At 35.9% G+C, this 14,988-nt stretch overlaps 1 protein-coding gene across 2 annotated transcripts; it reads right to left on the bottom strand.

Annotated features, from left to right (window-relative positions):
• Positions 1-12,041: 12,041 nt before the first annotated feature.
• Positions 12,042-14,373, bottom strand: LOC131075004 (putative anthocyanidin reductase). 2 transcript variants are annotated; one of them, XM_058011769.2, is made up of 5 exons: positions 13,848-14,373; positions 13,512-13,672; positions 12,813-13,182; positions 12,475-12,679; positions 12,042-12,381 (listed from the first exon to the last, which is right to left on the bottom strand). In XM_058011769.2, exons 1-5 carry the CDS (start codon positions 13,975-13,977, stop codon positions 12,234-12,236), a joined length of 1,014 nt encoding a protein of 337 aa, XP_057867752.2. In that variant the 5' UTR covers positions 13,978-14,373; the 3' UTR covers positions 12,042-12,233. The 2 variants fall into 2 exon arrangements, with proteins under 2 accessions (XP_057867752.2, XP_057867753.2); XM_058011770.2 differs by lacking the exon at positions 12,475-12,679 and having other exon boundaries at positions 13,848-14,370.
• Between the last annotated feature and the right edge of the window lie 615 nt (positions 14,374-14,988).

Below are 14,988 nucleotides of genomic sequence, written 5' to 3'. Positions count from 1 at the left end.
AAGTCGCAATAAGCTAGGGAATATGGATGAAAGGTGATAATATGCAAATGGATAAATGACCAAAAGCTATGATAGACTGAAAGCTGCAAACAAGATGCGTGATGCTCATGATTATTCTCAGCCTTGTCAAGATCAAAGGTGGAAAGAGGAAATTGGACATGAGGGACAATAGGATATGAAGAGTAATGACAGGGGTTTGATAGGATAATGGAACAATGAAGGACAAAAGGATATGAAGGAGGAAACCTGCCCCCAAGTGTGGTGTGCAAGAAGTTCATAAATTACGCATGACACCTGTTTGCCAGGTTTTCATCATGGTACTTGCCCAAGGCGCCTGTTTGCCAGGTTTTCACCAGTGGACGAATTATTTTTTCTTGACTTTTTTCTTCTTTTTCTTTTTTTTTACTTTTTTTCTTTTTTTTTGATTTTTTGACTTTTTCAATAGAAGATGGACACATGATAGGGGATGGAAGAAGGACTCAAGCGTCTTTTTATTTGGATAGTAGCCTTGAAAAAAATGGACCATGACCTTTAAAAGTATGCTCAAAGACGTTGGTAGGATGAGGACATGGAAAATGAGATGAAACTAAGGCAAGGATTTATGCAAAGGATTGGACGAGAGGGATCGAAGGATGGAAAATATGTATTGGATAATGGATAGGGTGTTGAAAGAATTGGGCTTTAGTGGATGGAAATGAAGGCAAGATCAACATTGGCACACACCTTGAGGGGTGATGGACTGATGGAGGACAAATGGATCTCAGATTGTGAGATTTGGATGGAGGAATAGCTTGGGATTTTGGGACATAAGGGCCCAAAATGGATGAAGAAGGTGGTGGAGGAATAGACTTGGATAGTTTGGATGGAGGAATAGCAATTTTAGATGCCAAGTTGGATGTTTCTTTTTGTGCTTCAAGGAGCTTCTTAGGGATCCACATGGTTTTTGATTTTTCATGCTTTTGTGGTTCCTTGGAGTGCATTACTTGCACAAGGGATTTAGGAACCCATATATATTTTGACTTTGCTTTATTTTTCTCAGTGGGCCTTTGTGGCCTTTTGGATATTTCCTTTTCTTTATAGATCATATTGTTCTTTGTTTTGACATGTCGATTAGATTAGACATGTTGATCCTTGAATACATGTGGATTGCTAGACTTATGACTTTTATGCTTGGCATCCAAATTGCTTGGACGAGGGAATGAATGTTGGTGTGGATGGGAATGATATGGAGGCATGTGGGATGGATGGAAGGTTCTCCAAGATGTGTGCCTTTGCTGATGTTGCATAGGAGATGGAGGGATATAGGGACCTAGAATGGATGGAAGCGATGATGGGGAAGGTGGACATTTGGATTTTGACTTTGAAGGGATACCAACGCCTTGAGTGTGAGCTCTGTAGCCATGACCATTAGTATATTCTTCAGTATGGAGGGGTTCTTGCTTGTGAAGGTCTACCCCTTTGCCTTTATCAATATCTTGACTTGTAGGAGACTCTTTTCTTTGGGAAGAAGACGTGAGTCCATTATGAGGTGGATATGATATGAGAGAAATAATGGGATCCTGAAGTGGATCAGATTGCACCAAAGTGGAAGAACCCATTATGCATGTCGAGGATTCATGAACATCTTGCACTGACACGTTAGAATCATGAGGGGTATCAGGATCATGAGGGGGATTAGGATTGTGTAGTGGACAAGGCTCAATGACAAGCTCTTCAAGAGATGGAATGGGAGAAATAATGGGATCGTCAAAAGAAATGCAATCTTGGAGTGGATATGCGGGATTAGGACATGGAGATGGAGGAACAAGTGGATCTTGTGGAAGATTTGAAGGAATAATTTGATCTTGACAAGGAGGAAGATCATTGGAATCCTCTTTAAAGGTGCTTTGCTCTTGACTTTTAATGGAATCATCAGAAAGAATGGAAGGGATATCTTGATCCTTCTTAGGAAGTGGAATGTCAATAGGACTTTGGATAGGATGGACAAGAATAGGAGAATCATCATGAGTTTCTAGGAAGATGGGGTCCTAGTCCACAATTGGATGGGATGATAAGTTTTCAGGATCTTGATCTTGATTTGCTTTAGGACTCATTTCTTCATGCTCTAAATTATCCTCTTGACATGGGGTTGGACTTTGGATATGCCTGGGGGATTCTGACAAGGAATCAATGTTTTGGCATGAAGGAAATGCACTTTGAAAATTTGTGATGGATTCTGGCAAGGAATCAATGCTTGAACATGAGGAAGAGGGACTTCGAAGGGGGTCCTCTAAAACAGGTAATTGCAATAAAGTGCATGGTGGCATTGGGTCTTGTATTTCTGAAACATGACAAGGATGTGCATCATGAATTGGATTATCTTGGCAATCAATTATGGATAGGTCTTGGGTAATTGCATCCTTGGGTGTATTGTTTGATGAGGACAATATGGAAGGTTCTTGTGAAACTTTTAAAGGTGTAGGGATAGATGCCACTGGAGAGTCAATTTTCTTGTGGGGGGATGAGGCATTGCTAGACATAAGTGTATTATCTTTATCTTCCTCAAAAGGCTCACTTAGTCGTTTCCTTAAGAGCATTGCAATAAGGCCACCTTTCTTTTTAGGTTTTGACATGATTGGACTTGGAATTTGAACTTGTTGTTGATTTGATGTCATGTTTTGATATTGGACTTGATGTTGATCAGATTGGTTTGACATGTTTGAAACTTGGGTTGGTGTGTGTTGCAACCTTTGTTTTTGAATGTTTTGTGGCAGTTGTTGACATTGATATGTTGATTGAACTTGAACTTGTTTTTGATTTGATGTCATTTTCTGATATTGAACTAGATGTTGATCATTTTGGTTTGACATGTTCAAAATTCGGCTTGGTGCATGTTGCAAGTTTTGTTTTTGAATTGGTGATTGTGGTTGTTGACGTTGATATTCCACCATTGGTTGAACCATTTGTTGACATTGTATAGTTGGTTGGACATATTGTTGAAATTGGACCATTGATTGTGTTTGTTGAAAATGTTTGAACTGTTGAACAATTGGTTGTGTCTGTTGCAAATCTGATTGATAGTAAACACCTTCTTGTTCTTGTTGCGGAGGCATATAATGTTGAAATTGATGTTGTCTCCTTTCTTGTAATTGTTTCATCATCTCTATTTGCGAGAGGAGAGCTGGTATGTCTGATCGTTCAAGAAGAGATCTTACATCAATTGGCTCAAGATTTGGATTTTGACCTGGAAATTTTTGAAACATTTTGGACATTTGTGATCTATTCTTCACAATGTTTTTCACTCTTTGTTCCAATATCTCTTCTTCTTGAGCTAGTTTCTCCTCTAGTTTTTGTATTTGGACATTTACATCATCATGATAAGTTTGATCAATGTTGCATTGTTGTTGGGCTGGATATAATTGTGATTGCATTGTTGGTTGATATGTCAAACTTTGTTGCATCATTGGTGCTTGGAACCTTGTTTCAATAGACATGTCACTATGCAAATGCAATATTTTTGGAATTTTTCAACGATAATATATGATATGCAATTAAATGCAACCTAAATAAATGAAAATGCAATCTATGTTTTTGGTTGTTTTTGAAGATTTTGACAAACTTTTGGAATGCAAATCTAAAAGAGACCCTTAGGATATTGGAATGATGTCTAGACCTCAAAGGACAAAAGGACTTAATTGACAAAGGACAAGATGACAATGTCTCCCCTATATGCTTGGATACTAAGCTAGGTTTGACGAAATGATATTGATGACAAAAAGGACAAAAGACTTGATGAGGTCTAGACTTCTTAACAATGACTTAGAGTTTATCAAAGGTTTGGATTACTCAAGGATGACAAGACCTAGGTTTGACACTATATGCAAAAGGACAATTAATATGCAAATGATCTTAATATGATATGACAATGACTTAGGCTTAATGAAGAGACTTGGGATATGCAAATGCAAATGTATGACAATGGTATGACTTTGATGCAAGAGGACATATGCAATTGGATGACTCTTATTGATATGCAAAAGAAGTATGACTTAGGTGAATCCTAACTTTGATACTTGATAATGACTTTGCTAAATGCAACCTAGGATGAACCTAAATGTAAGTGACATAAGTGTTGAGACAAGTTTTTGAACAATGCTTGACAACCATGGTTTAGGAAGATGATCTTTGAATCTTGTTGAATGTTTGTTGGATGAAATACTCTTGTGTTCAAATCTTATGTTATATCAAGGTGTTTGTTCTTGAAATAGTATTCAACTTTTGACAATCAAAGAATACAAGATGTTACAACTTAGACTCAAGGCAATCATGCTCATTTCCACATTCCTTAGGGTAGGCAAAGACATTAGGTACTTGAGAGGTAGACTCATTATGAGATTCAAGGAGAATACATAGATGCTTGACCCCACGGGCTCCCCTCCACGGCACTCACTTCTCAGGGCAGCCAAGCATCAGTCCCCATGGAATCTCCCCATGGCAAACTTAGTATCTCTTCCAAGTATCCGAATTTGTCCTTCTCAAGCAACTAGAAGGGTTTTTGGCCTCTAAAAACAAGGTGTTTAGTAAGGATTTCTGTTAAGCGTTACTCCTTGATGTCATGCAAGCATGATTGAGACATTAAGCCCATCAAGATACCAAACAAATGTAGTCGCGCAAGCGCAATTTAGACCAAGAGGCCCTACTTAGATGTTGATATGAGAAAGAGTTTCAAGAGGCATCACTTCCCAAGTAACTACAATTCCCACGTAACACTTCCTTCAAAGCTTTCGCCCATCAGGTATTTTTTTATAGTGAGTTAGAATGCCAAGGAATTCTAGCCGTACTCACTTTGGGTCGTCCCCTTCTCACGATTATCACTTGCTTGCTAAAGCAAAGTGGTCGGGAAGGCAGGCCCTCTAAGGGTGACAAACAATCAACAACACAAGTATGGTATCGAAGATCTGGATTTCTGATCACCCTAAGAAGGATGAGAGCATACTCTCCTACTCCAATGTCATACTTAACAAACAAAGAAAACAAAGGTTCATTTCCACCTATTTATAAATCACTAAGTGCCTAATTAAAAAACTCAAACACACAATTTGGTTGTTTCTCCAAGGCAACCTGCAAAACCCAAGTTAGAGGTTTGATTTGTTGTCTTTGACCATCGAATCTGCATAGCACATGTTAGTAGTTTGATTTTTAGTCTTTGTCATGTGTATGCCAAGATCCTGCATAAATAATTAGTACCAAACTCCAAAGCACAGATGATCTGATTTATGAAAACTATCAAAATTTCAGTCCACTTTGAGAAGGCATAACTTTCTCATCCTAGCTCCGAATTACAAACCGTTTGATGCGTTGGAAAGGTATTCAAATAATCTAGAACCAAATTTCGGAAACATCAATGATGTCTCGTCCTGTTTTCGGGCACCATATTTGTCCACAAATGCACCGAAGACCCTCAAAATTGCAATTTACTAAAACATATAAAATTTTTCAAGTAAAAACTGCATTTTTCACCTCTGATCTGGACTTTACACAGGCGCAGAAGTCATGACATAGGCGCAAGATGTCTGACACAAGCGCAGAATGTCTTGACACAGGCGCAAGACTCTTCAACACAGGCGCAAGATGCTTCACACAAGCGCAGAAGTCTCCAGAATACCCTGCACGGCCCTGTTTTTGAGTTTTTGACCTGCAAATCAGCTTAGTAGCACTCCAAACACAGTAAGATGGTTAGAAGGTTAGTATTCACGTCGGGTTCACCAGTTAATGTGGAGTAGAAATTAGGAATCATTCAAAACAAGATATATCAATCAAAACACAAGACAATCAAAGCAATATCATGAGAATACTCATTGAAATGAACCTAATTCTAAAGCACATTCAATAGAGGTATGAAAACGAAGCATTCAAAAGAAAACATTATGCAAACCAGATGTAAGATTGAATACTCCTTCCATGCGGCTCCATTGTTGTTCTTTCCTCTTCAATAGGTTTGTGGATCTCACCTACAAGTGCACACACAATTGAAAGCAAGATTGATGAAAAACTCAAGAGTACTAGAAGCATAAGTTCGGTAGTTTGATTGAAATTCGGATTCAAGGGATTCAAGATTCAAGGGATTCGAAGGGTCAAGGGGTTTGATTGAAGAAAATTATCCAATTTATAGAAGAAATTGGAGAAAAGACAAGATTAGCATGACATTGATATTTTGGCAATTGATTTCGAAAATGGCACAATTGAGTGGAAAGAGGAAGGTTATGACACCTTCTATGTCATGAATTATGACATATTGCCAATGCAAAACTTAGATGACTAGAACCCTATGACATCTTGCTATGCCAAGAGTATGACGCATGAAGCATAAAAAATAGGGAGCACTAAAGACAAGTTAATTAGGTGGAAATTGCAATTAGGAAATTAGAAAATAGGTGGAAATTAGGAATTAGGAAATAATGAAATTAGGAATTAGTGAATTAATCAATAATTTTTCATTTATTAATTAATTCATTCACAAAGAGGAATAATTAGCCAATTAAATAAACATTTAATTGTGACAAGAAGAATTAGGATAAATAAATAATTTATTAATCCTAAAGGAAGAAAATGATAAGCAATCATGAAACCCTAGAAGGCGAATTAGGTCTTGAAAGATAATTGACTCGATTTGATTTGATTTTGGATTGATAAATGACCAATGTGATAAATGATTTGATAAATGTGCCAATCGACGAGGAACAATGACAAATTGATCCAAATTAACATAATTGAGACAGATAACGATTGATGACAATATGATCGCAAAATGACAAAATCGACAAGAAGACAAGAATTGATGACAAAATGGATTGCAAGACGACAAGATTGAAAAGGACCACGATCGATGACAAATTGATCGCAAGATGACAAGATCAAACAGTGACAACGATCGATGACAAATCGATCACATGATGACAAGATTGAAAAGAGGACAAAACCCTAATTAGGATTGACGATGTCCAAAATGATGACAAATAAGCATGCTCATTGATGGAACAAGATAAAATCGATCAAAATCATGCCTGAATAATGTTGTCGACAAGACCAAATTCGAGGACGAGATGATTGAAGAATATAGAAGAATGACTCGATGTTCGCAAATGATAAAGACCAAGTGCGTAACATAGGAGAAATGTTAATGCGACGCAAAAACCTAAAATGAGGCAATGCGCAAATGTTAAAGTATGACCTCGCAAGCGTTTGACCATTTTTGGGTGTCTACAGAAACAATGAACAATGACTAATTTGAAGGTGCTCAACATGTGTTTAGAAAACAAATCTCTGGTAGACTGACACTAAATTCTACACATAGACAGAGCAATGTTAGATACTATAATTCCCAATATCCAGCTGGGCACTAATTTATGGAAATGTAGGGATGCAACCTCAGGAAAATTTTGTGAGTAGAGTCAATGAATATAGCAGGCAGCTCCAGGATTGCTCCAATGGTTGCTACCAAAGCTCACATAACCAGCAGACCAGGTTTGATTGTGATGTGGTAAGAGAAAGATCATTCAATTTAACTTGCTTTTCAGCAATCATAATCATGATTTCTAATATAGAGTAGAAAAGCCTGCAAATTTCTTTTTAAAGAATTTTTTTCTAAATTTGCAGAGGAATCTGCATTCCAATCCTTTTCTTTTTATAAATTAATAAAGCAATTGATCAACTTACATCTATAGCTTTTCAGGTCACTACAATTATTCCCATGAATTTCGGTCTCCTACCTCACTTGAGACTTCCATGATTGGAGAATTGGAAAACTACCGGTTTTAGTAACAGAGCAAAATATGGATATGGTAGCTATTTGGTTTTGATATCTTAAAAATGTCTATAGATATCATGATTTAGAAAACTATTTTATTTCTTTATTTCCATTTAAATTATATTATTCGTTACCACCGTTTTCTTTTCATCAATCTCTTATTATTTTTTAGGGGTTGAACTATGAAATAGAGGTAGGAAAGTTGACCAATATGAATCTTTTGAATTACATTCTTAATTTATGCTTATCCTTGTTTTTTTTGTTTTTCTTTCAAAGATTTTTGCTGACCTCCAATAGGGGCTGTTGCCATTGTAGATGTCTATCGGCATAATAAAATGGATTTAGGTACAAGGTTATACCTATCTACTTCATATATGACTGATCATTCTTTACATTTCTACAACAGCAAACTTTGACTAGCTCCATACCTTGCCAAGTGATCACTTCTTTGCATAGGTAGGTCTATTTCTAAAACTTTTATGCATAATTTTAATGTGGATTTTATTTATTATTTGGAGGCCTATTTTTAAATTGACGCAGCCATGGTCCGAAGGGTCCTCAAAGAGAACAGTCTGGATCATACAACAAGAGTAACACAACGGAAGCACCAACACAAAACATAGAAAATGCAATCAGAGACATCTGCAACATCATATATTCATCATAAATCAACCGGCAACATCATATATTCATCATAAATCAACCGGCAACATCCGAAAAATCAAAACATTCTTACAAGACCAGTTACATCATACATTCCATATTACAATCATCCGGATCTCCAAATTACAGATCATGAAACTAAATTATCACATTCTTCTTATCTACCTCTATATCTGCTTCCCCCCCTCCTAAAGATCAATTACATCAATATATATATCATCTGGAACACATCTGAGTCGGCCACAAAAGATCATATTCTCTAAAGCAAGAAAATGAAACGTGTAAAATAGGTCGGCCCCAAAACATGAAGATCTCCTCTGCCAAGAACGCAAATGAAGTGTGGACCACCAAGGAAGATCGGCCAAGGGCCAAGGAATATCGAACATGGTACCAAACAGATCCACAAGCCAAGAAATTGCTTTGCACAAGAATAAATCTCCATCTAGCCGTTAAGCTCAAAACTGCTCCGGGACAAGAAACATACAATCTAAACCCAATAACTTGTCCGAAAAGAATCCAAATGAACTGGAAATCTCGAACAAGGAACAAGAACCAATCTAGAAGCCAACAATCTGATCCGCAAGGAAAAAGGAATAACAACCGGAAAATTCCAAAAGAAACACATAAATTGCAACATTGAACAAGAAGAAAACTGAAAGCAAATATTTTTGGTTGATGCAAGATTGCTCATCGACCGGGGATGCTCTTGCATCATAATTTTATTTTTTTTGTTAGTAAATAAGAATATTTTTAGTTTGGTTCAAGTCAAGTAAAGTCACAAATTCAAGACCTCACCTTTGGAATGAATGCACAACATTAACAAAAATAGTCCAAACTTGTGAGCATAACGCCCATAAGCAAACTGGCCTAGTGAGAGTTTGGGGCACTAAGTCATTGGCATGAATGTCAACAACATTAACATGAAGATTCAAACCCGCAAGCATATTATAATTAAAAAGGAGTGGATGTCAGAATATGAGAAATTATAGGTAGAGTATAGTTATGTTGGGGGATAAAGGGAGAAGATGGTGTGAAAACACGCTCAAAATGAGCATAAGACTAGAGGGATGAAAAGCAAACATAGTAAAAGCTGATAAACACGAGGAGTAGGAATAGTAAGAGGATTAGAATAAGAGATTGAATGTGAGAAGTAGGCACAAGGATTGGGTTAATAGAAGTATTTATGTCTCTCATGACTGGGACTTGATTTTTGGCATGTTGTGGACTTGGGGGGGCCACTCTCTCTCTATTAAGTCCCAAACAACTTCGTTTAACCCTCTTACTGAACCTCTTAATGTGTGTCTTGTTTGGGTTCGGCTCCCTAATCTCCCCCTTCACTTCTGGGAACATTATTGCTTTGAGGCCATTGGCAACTCTATTGGGCGTTTCTTGAAGGTTAACGATGCTACCTCTTCTATGGGCCACTCCACTTTTGCTCCCATCTTAGTTGATGTTGACATTTCTATGCCTCTCCCTGGGGATGTGGTTTTAATGGTTGGAGACAAGCCCTGAACCCAACTGCTGGACTTTAAGGGCCTCCCCTTTCGATGTAGGAGATGATTTGTTATGGGTTTGTTGTCTTGACACAAAGGCAATGCTACCCAGTGGAAAGATACTACTGCTAAACACCTGTCGATCAATGCTTTGGACTCTACCTTTGTGGCCTCTTTACAGGATGATGTCGTCTCCTCCCGAGATGATTTTGTTTCTAAAGCTTCAAACCCTCTTGCATCTTTGGTTGTTGCATCCTCTATCCTTGCGACTCCTTCAAATCTTCAATGTTGTTCTCCTCTATTAGTCTCTACTCATGAAGCCTCTCTTCTACAACATCCTGATGTTGTTTCACCCCCTACTGTTGTTGTTGTTCAACTCCTTGCAACCCCCCCCTCCCCACCCCCCCTTGTCAGACTCTCCTTTTGTTAAGCCTAATTATAGCATTGCCTAGACTATGGTTTGTTGCAAACTAAAAGGGTAGTCTCCTTGCACCCACACCCCCCCTCCCCCCTCCCACACACCACCCCCCCAACCAAAAAAAAAAAACCTCTTGGTCATGGCTTGGGTGTTTCCACCCTTTCTTGAGTTGGGTTGTTTCTGGTTTGACAAGGTTTTGTTTTCCTGTCATGCTTTGTTGTTTTTTGGGGCTTTTTCCCTTCTAAGTTCTCTTTATTGCCTATGGGTTGTTGTATTAAGGGTCGGCACCCTTGTTTTTGTTGCTTCTTTAATTAAAACCATGGATAAATAGTGAAGAGTAGAGAAGGAACATATGATATACCACAATTGGGACATGAAGAGCTAAGAGATGCAATACAAGAAGAGGCCTGTGAGGTAGGGGATGATACAGTATCTAAAGAACTTGATAGCTTATACGTTGGCCTATAGCAAGTGGCATTCTTTTATTTTATAAGGATTGTTAATCAATGAATTACGAAGGAATCAATCAAAGAAAAGGGATTAACTTTTAGTAACTAAGCATTGAAGCATAAGCTAAAATTGACAAAAGAAAGAAGTTCTTGTCTTTATGCATAACAATGAATACATAGCATGTGTTATGTATTCAAACCTAGACTTTTACTATTGAATTGCACATTTGACCTTTACATAGAAAATCATTGTGACCTTCAACCTATTGTGAAAATTGAACCTAGATTTACATCCTTGAAATCCAAATTTGAGGTCTTTATAAGCTTGGTTTTTTCATGTATCTAAAAGTAGTGAGAAACTACATCTTGCCTTGATTTTGTTAAAGCTTTGTAAGACTAATATGATAATGTTTGGACATTTTATAGACCTGCCAAATAGAATATAAGTGTCTATGTACACATCCTTATGATTACATATATTAATGCAATACTTTAGATAATTATAAAGTGACATGTTAATGAGTTGATATATGCACTCCTAAAAAGACCTAGGGCTTTATCCTTTTATACGACACCCTATTACACAAATTTAACTTTTTTGTGCTAGATTTAAAAGGCACTAACTAGTTAGAGGCAAGTCAAATTGGCTCTATAATTAATTTTGAACTTGGAAAAGGGGGTTTGAAGGTGTAAGTATGGAATTAAAATAGGTTGAGGGCAATGGATGGTCTTCACTTAATATTAACAGTATAACATATTTGAAGGTTGGGTATAGAGTGTTGAAGAATAAGAACTCAAAATCCGATTAAATTTAGACATAAAGCAATCTCTTACACATGAATACATGATTTGAGTATTAGGCAATTATATTAGAAATAAATAATCAAAATAAAGATACACTTTTTACTTCTACACTATGATGAATCTATTATTTTTTATAGAAAAAATAGATTATTGATATTTAATTATAATCTATATATTTTTAAAATTTCAAATATTTAAAAGATTTATATCTTCTCTTAATTTAATGAAAGATATTGAAAGATTTGTATGAGATAAACCAATAGTCTATCTTTTCAACTTAAAATCAATTAAATTTGAAAGAAACTCATACTAGGATTTAAATATAAAGAATCTAACAAATTATAAATGTACTATTGAAATTAAAATCAACGAACTTACATTTTGTAGAGAAAAGAAATTAAAGAAATAAACAACCTAATACTATAATATTTTTGTTTATAAAATTAATAGAAATGCCACATAAATATATTAGTAGAATTTTATTTTTTTGAACCAAGAACCAATAGAATTACAACATTCAAAGCTTATAAAATTTGATGATAGGTTTATTAGGATAATTATATGAAATAGAAGTTTGTAGTTAAAGTAAATCTAATTTGGCCAAAGGTCTAAGCTTTGGATTATAAATTCAAAAGATTGTATTTTTTGGCACATTCTATACCATCTTCAAAAGCTTGTTCCAAACTATACTTGTAAGAGAAGCCCATATCCAATAACTTTTTGGAAGAGTATGGCACATATTTGTTATGAGAGTCCTCCTCATGAAACCTAAAATAAACATGGAGGAAAAATGTTATTGATGTGTATCTCTAGTCTACACCAATAAGATAATTAAGAATTAATTAAAAATTATTTACTTACTTAAGTGAAGTCTTTAATTGTTTAGCAAGAAAATCTTTAATAGATTTGATGGTTGCAAAATCAACAAGACAAACATGGCGGCCTTGTGCACTAGGATGCTCCATCAAAAATATATGGGCATTGGATACATCCTCAATATGAACTATTCCTATGGAGCCAAATACAGATTGGATATACTTCACTACTTCATAGTATGCATCATTTACTGCAAAAAATAATAATAATAATAATATTAAAAAAAAAGAAAATAAGGAATGTCTTGTAAAATAATATGTATATATGTATACTGAACCAACTTAAGTAGATAATACTTGAAAAAAACATTTATTTATGTATACCTCCAATTAGACCAGATATTACTTGGAAAGATGTCAAGTCATGTGTGTTTGTAAACCAAGGTCCAATGACAAAAGTTGGTTGCACTGTTATCACCTCAAGATTGTATTGGGCACCATAATTAAGGGCTTCCTGTTCTGCTAATGTCTTTGCAGTCATATACCAAGCTGTAGAATTTGTTTGAGATTTAAGGAAATTCAGAGGACTCCAACATGACTCATCAATGCATGAATGAGCTAACTCCCCCTTATCATCCAATGGACAAGTAGCAGAGGCAGATGAAGTGAAAACCACTCTCCTAACAGATCTAGCTCTTGTGCATGCTTTCATCACATTAAGTACACCATTTACAGCAGGCACAATGTAATCATCCTGTATCTCATGGTTTTATAGCAACAATTTATATTTGTAACAAAATAAAAACTACTCAATTTAATTACCAAAAGGTTCAATAATCAAGTAGTTAATAGTAATTTTTAACATTCTTATGAGTAAAAATATGTGTAATAGTTTAACAATCCTGAACTTTTTTACATATCATCTACATAAAATAGAAAATAATTATCTAATCAAGACATAAAAATGTAAATGATTACTCTAATTTTATTTATCAACAAAAATTGGATTTGAAAATCATTTAATATTAAGTATTTCATATTTCTTTAAAAAATTACCTGAAATTTTTAAAATACATTACTTACAGCTGAGGCTCCACCCATAGGACCGGCTACATGAAAAACTCCCTCGCAACCCTCCACTGCAGCATCAAAGCTTCCCTCTTTCAGCAGATCAGCTTGGAGGAGCTTAAGCCTCTCCTGTGCCCCTGCCAAATCTAACAAAGGCCGAGATTTCCTCTCGTCTCCTGCAATTATTTGGTGAAGATCCATCTAAATTTTTTAAAATAACAATCTCTATTTAAACGTGAAACGTAATGTTTTTAAAAATAAAATCTTTAAAATACATTACTTACAGGTAAGGGTTAAGGATCTGTCAGATCTTAAAAAAAACAGAGTCTTTAGGGTAAGGATAATAAGTACCTGGATCTCTGAGAGTGGCGTTCACTGTATAACCCCTCTCCAGAAGATTCTTTACCAGCCATGATCCGATGTATCCCGCTGCTCCAGTCACACAGACTCGTTTTATAGTATGCTCACCCTTTTCCGCCATGCAGTCAATGGAGAACTTAGGACAGGGCTGCTTAGGGCATAATATTTCTTCAAATATGTCCCCTGTAATGAATGAAAGAAGATTGTGAGGTAAACTGCACCTAAAATATTATTTATTCCGCTGCTCCAGTCACACACACTCGTCTTACAGTCTTATCGCCCTCATCCGCCATAATTTTTCTCAGTACAGAGCCGCTCAGGGCATAATTTTTCTTCAAACTAGGTCTCTGTAATTAATGACAGATGATTATGAGAGAAAAGAGACCTAAAATATTAAAATTCATTTACAGGAAGAGAGTCCAAAAAGAGATGAGCTGTCATCTGTTTTGTATTGCTCTCATTCATTTACAGGAAGAGAGTCCAAAAAGAGATGAGCTGTCATCTGTTTTGTATTGCTCTCAAGCAATACTAAATTTGTGTCTGTGATGTCTTCTCAAAATGATTATGTTGTTTGTATTTATGGTGAATATAATGCGTGGTCAACCAAATGAAATAAAATAAAACAAGTATGCAAAGGGTTAAGCTCCTGTCATTAGTATCATTAGTTTAGAGTAAATAAAAATAGAAATAAAGATAGAGGGAGAAGGCGCAAAGGGTCAAGCTCTTGTCATTAGTATAATTAGTTTAGAGTAAATAAAAATAGAAATAAAGATAGAGGGAGAGGGAGAGGGAGAGGAAGAGGGAGATACATAGAGAGATAGAGAAAGGTGGAAGAAAAGATAAAAATAAAAAAAGATAGAAAAGAAGAGGTAGAGGGAGAGATAAAGGTGGAGAGATAGAGAGAAAGAGAGAGAGAGAGAGAGATAGATGAGTATATGTGGCAATATGATAAAAGGATAGAGAGAAAGTGATAGAAGCACATAGAGAGAGGGGGAGCGCTAAAGAGAGATAGGTGGAGAGGGAGAAGAAGGGAGAGAAGAGAAATTAGTGTTATCAAATTTTAATTTAATATATTAAAATTCTTTTTTAATATTAGAAAATTTTAATTGTTTAAAATGAGTGTTATTAGATT

Source organism: Cryptomeria japonica, chromosome 5, assembly GCF_030272615.1.
Source record: "Cryptomeria japonica chromosome 5, Sugi_1.0, whole genome shotgun sequence".
Lineage (NCBI taxonomy): Eukaryota > Viridiplantae > Streptophyta > Pinopsida > Cupressales > Cupressaceae > Cryptomeria > Cryptomeria japonica.
Note: the sequence above shows the minus strand (reverse complement) of the source record. Positions and strands in the feature narration are given on the sequence as shown.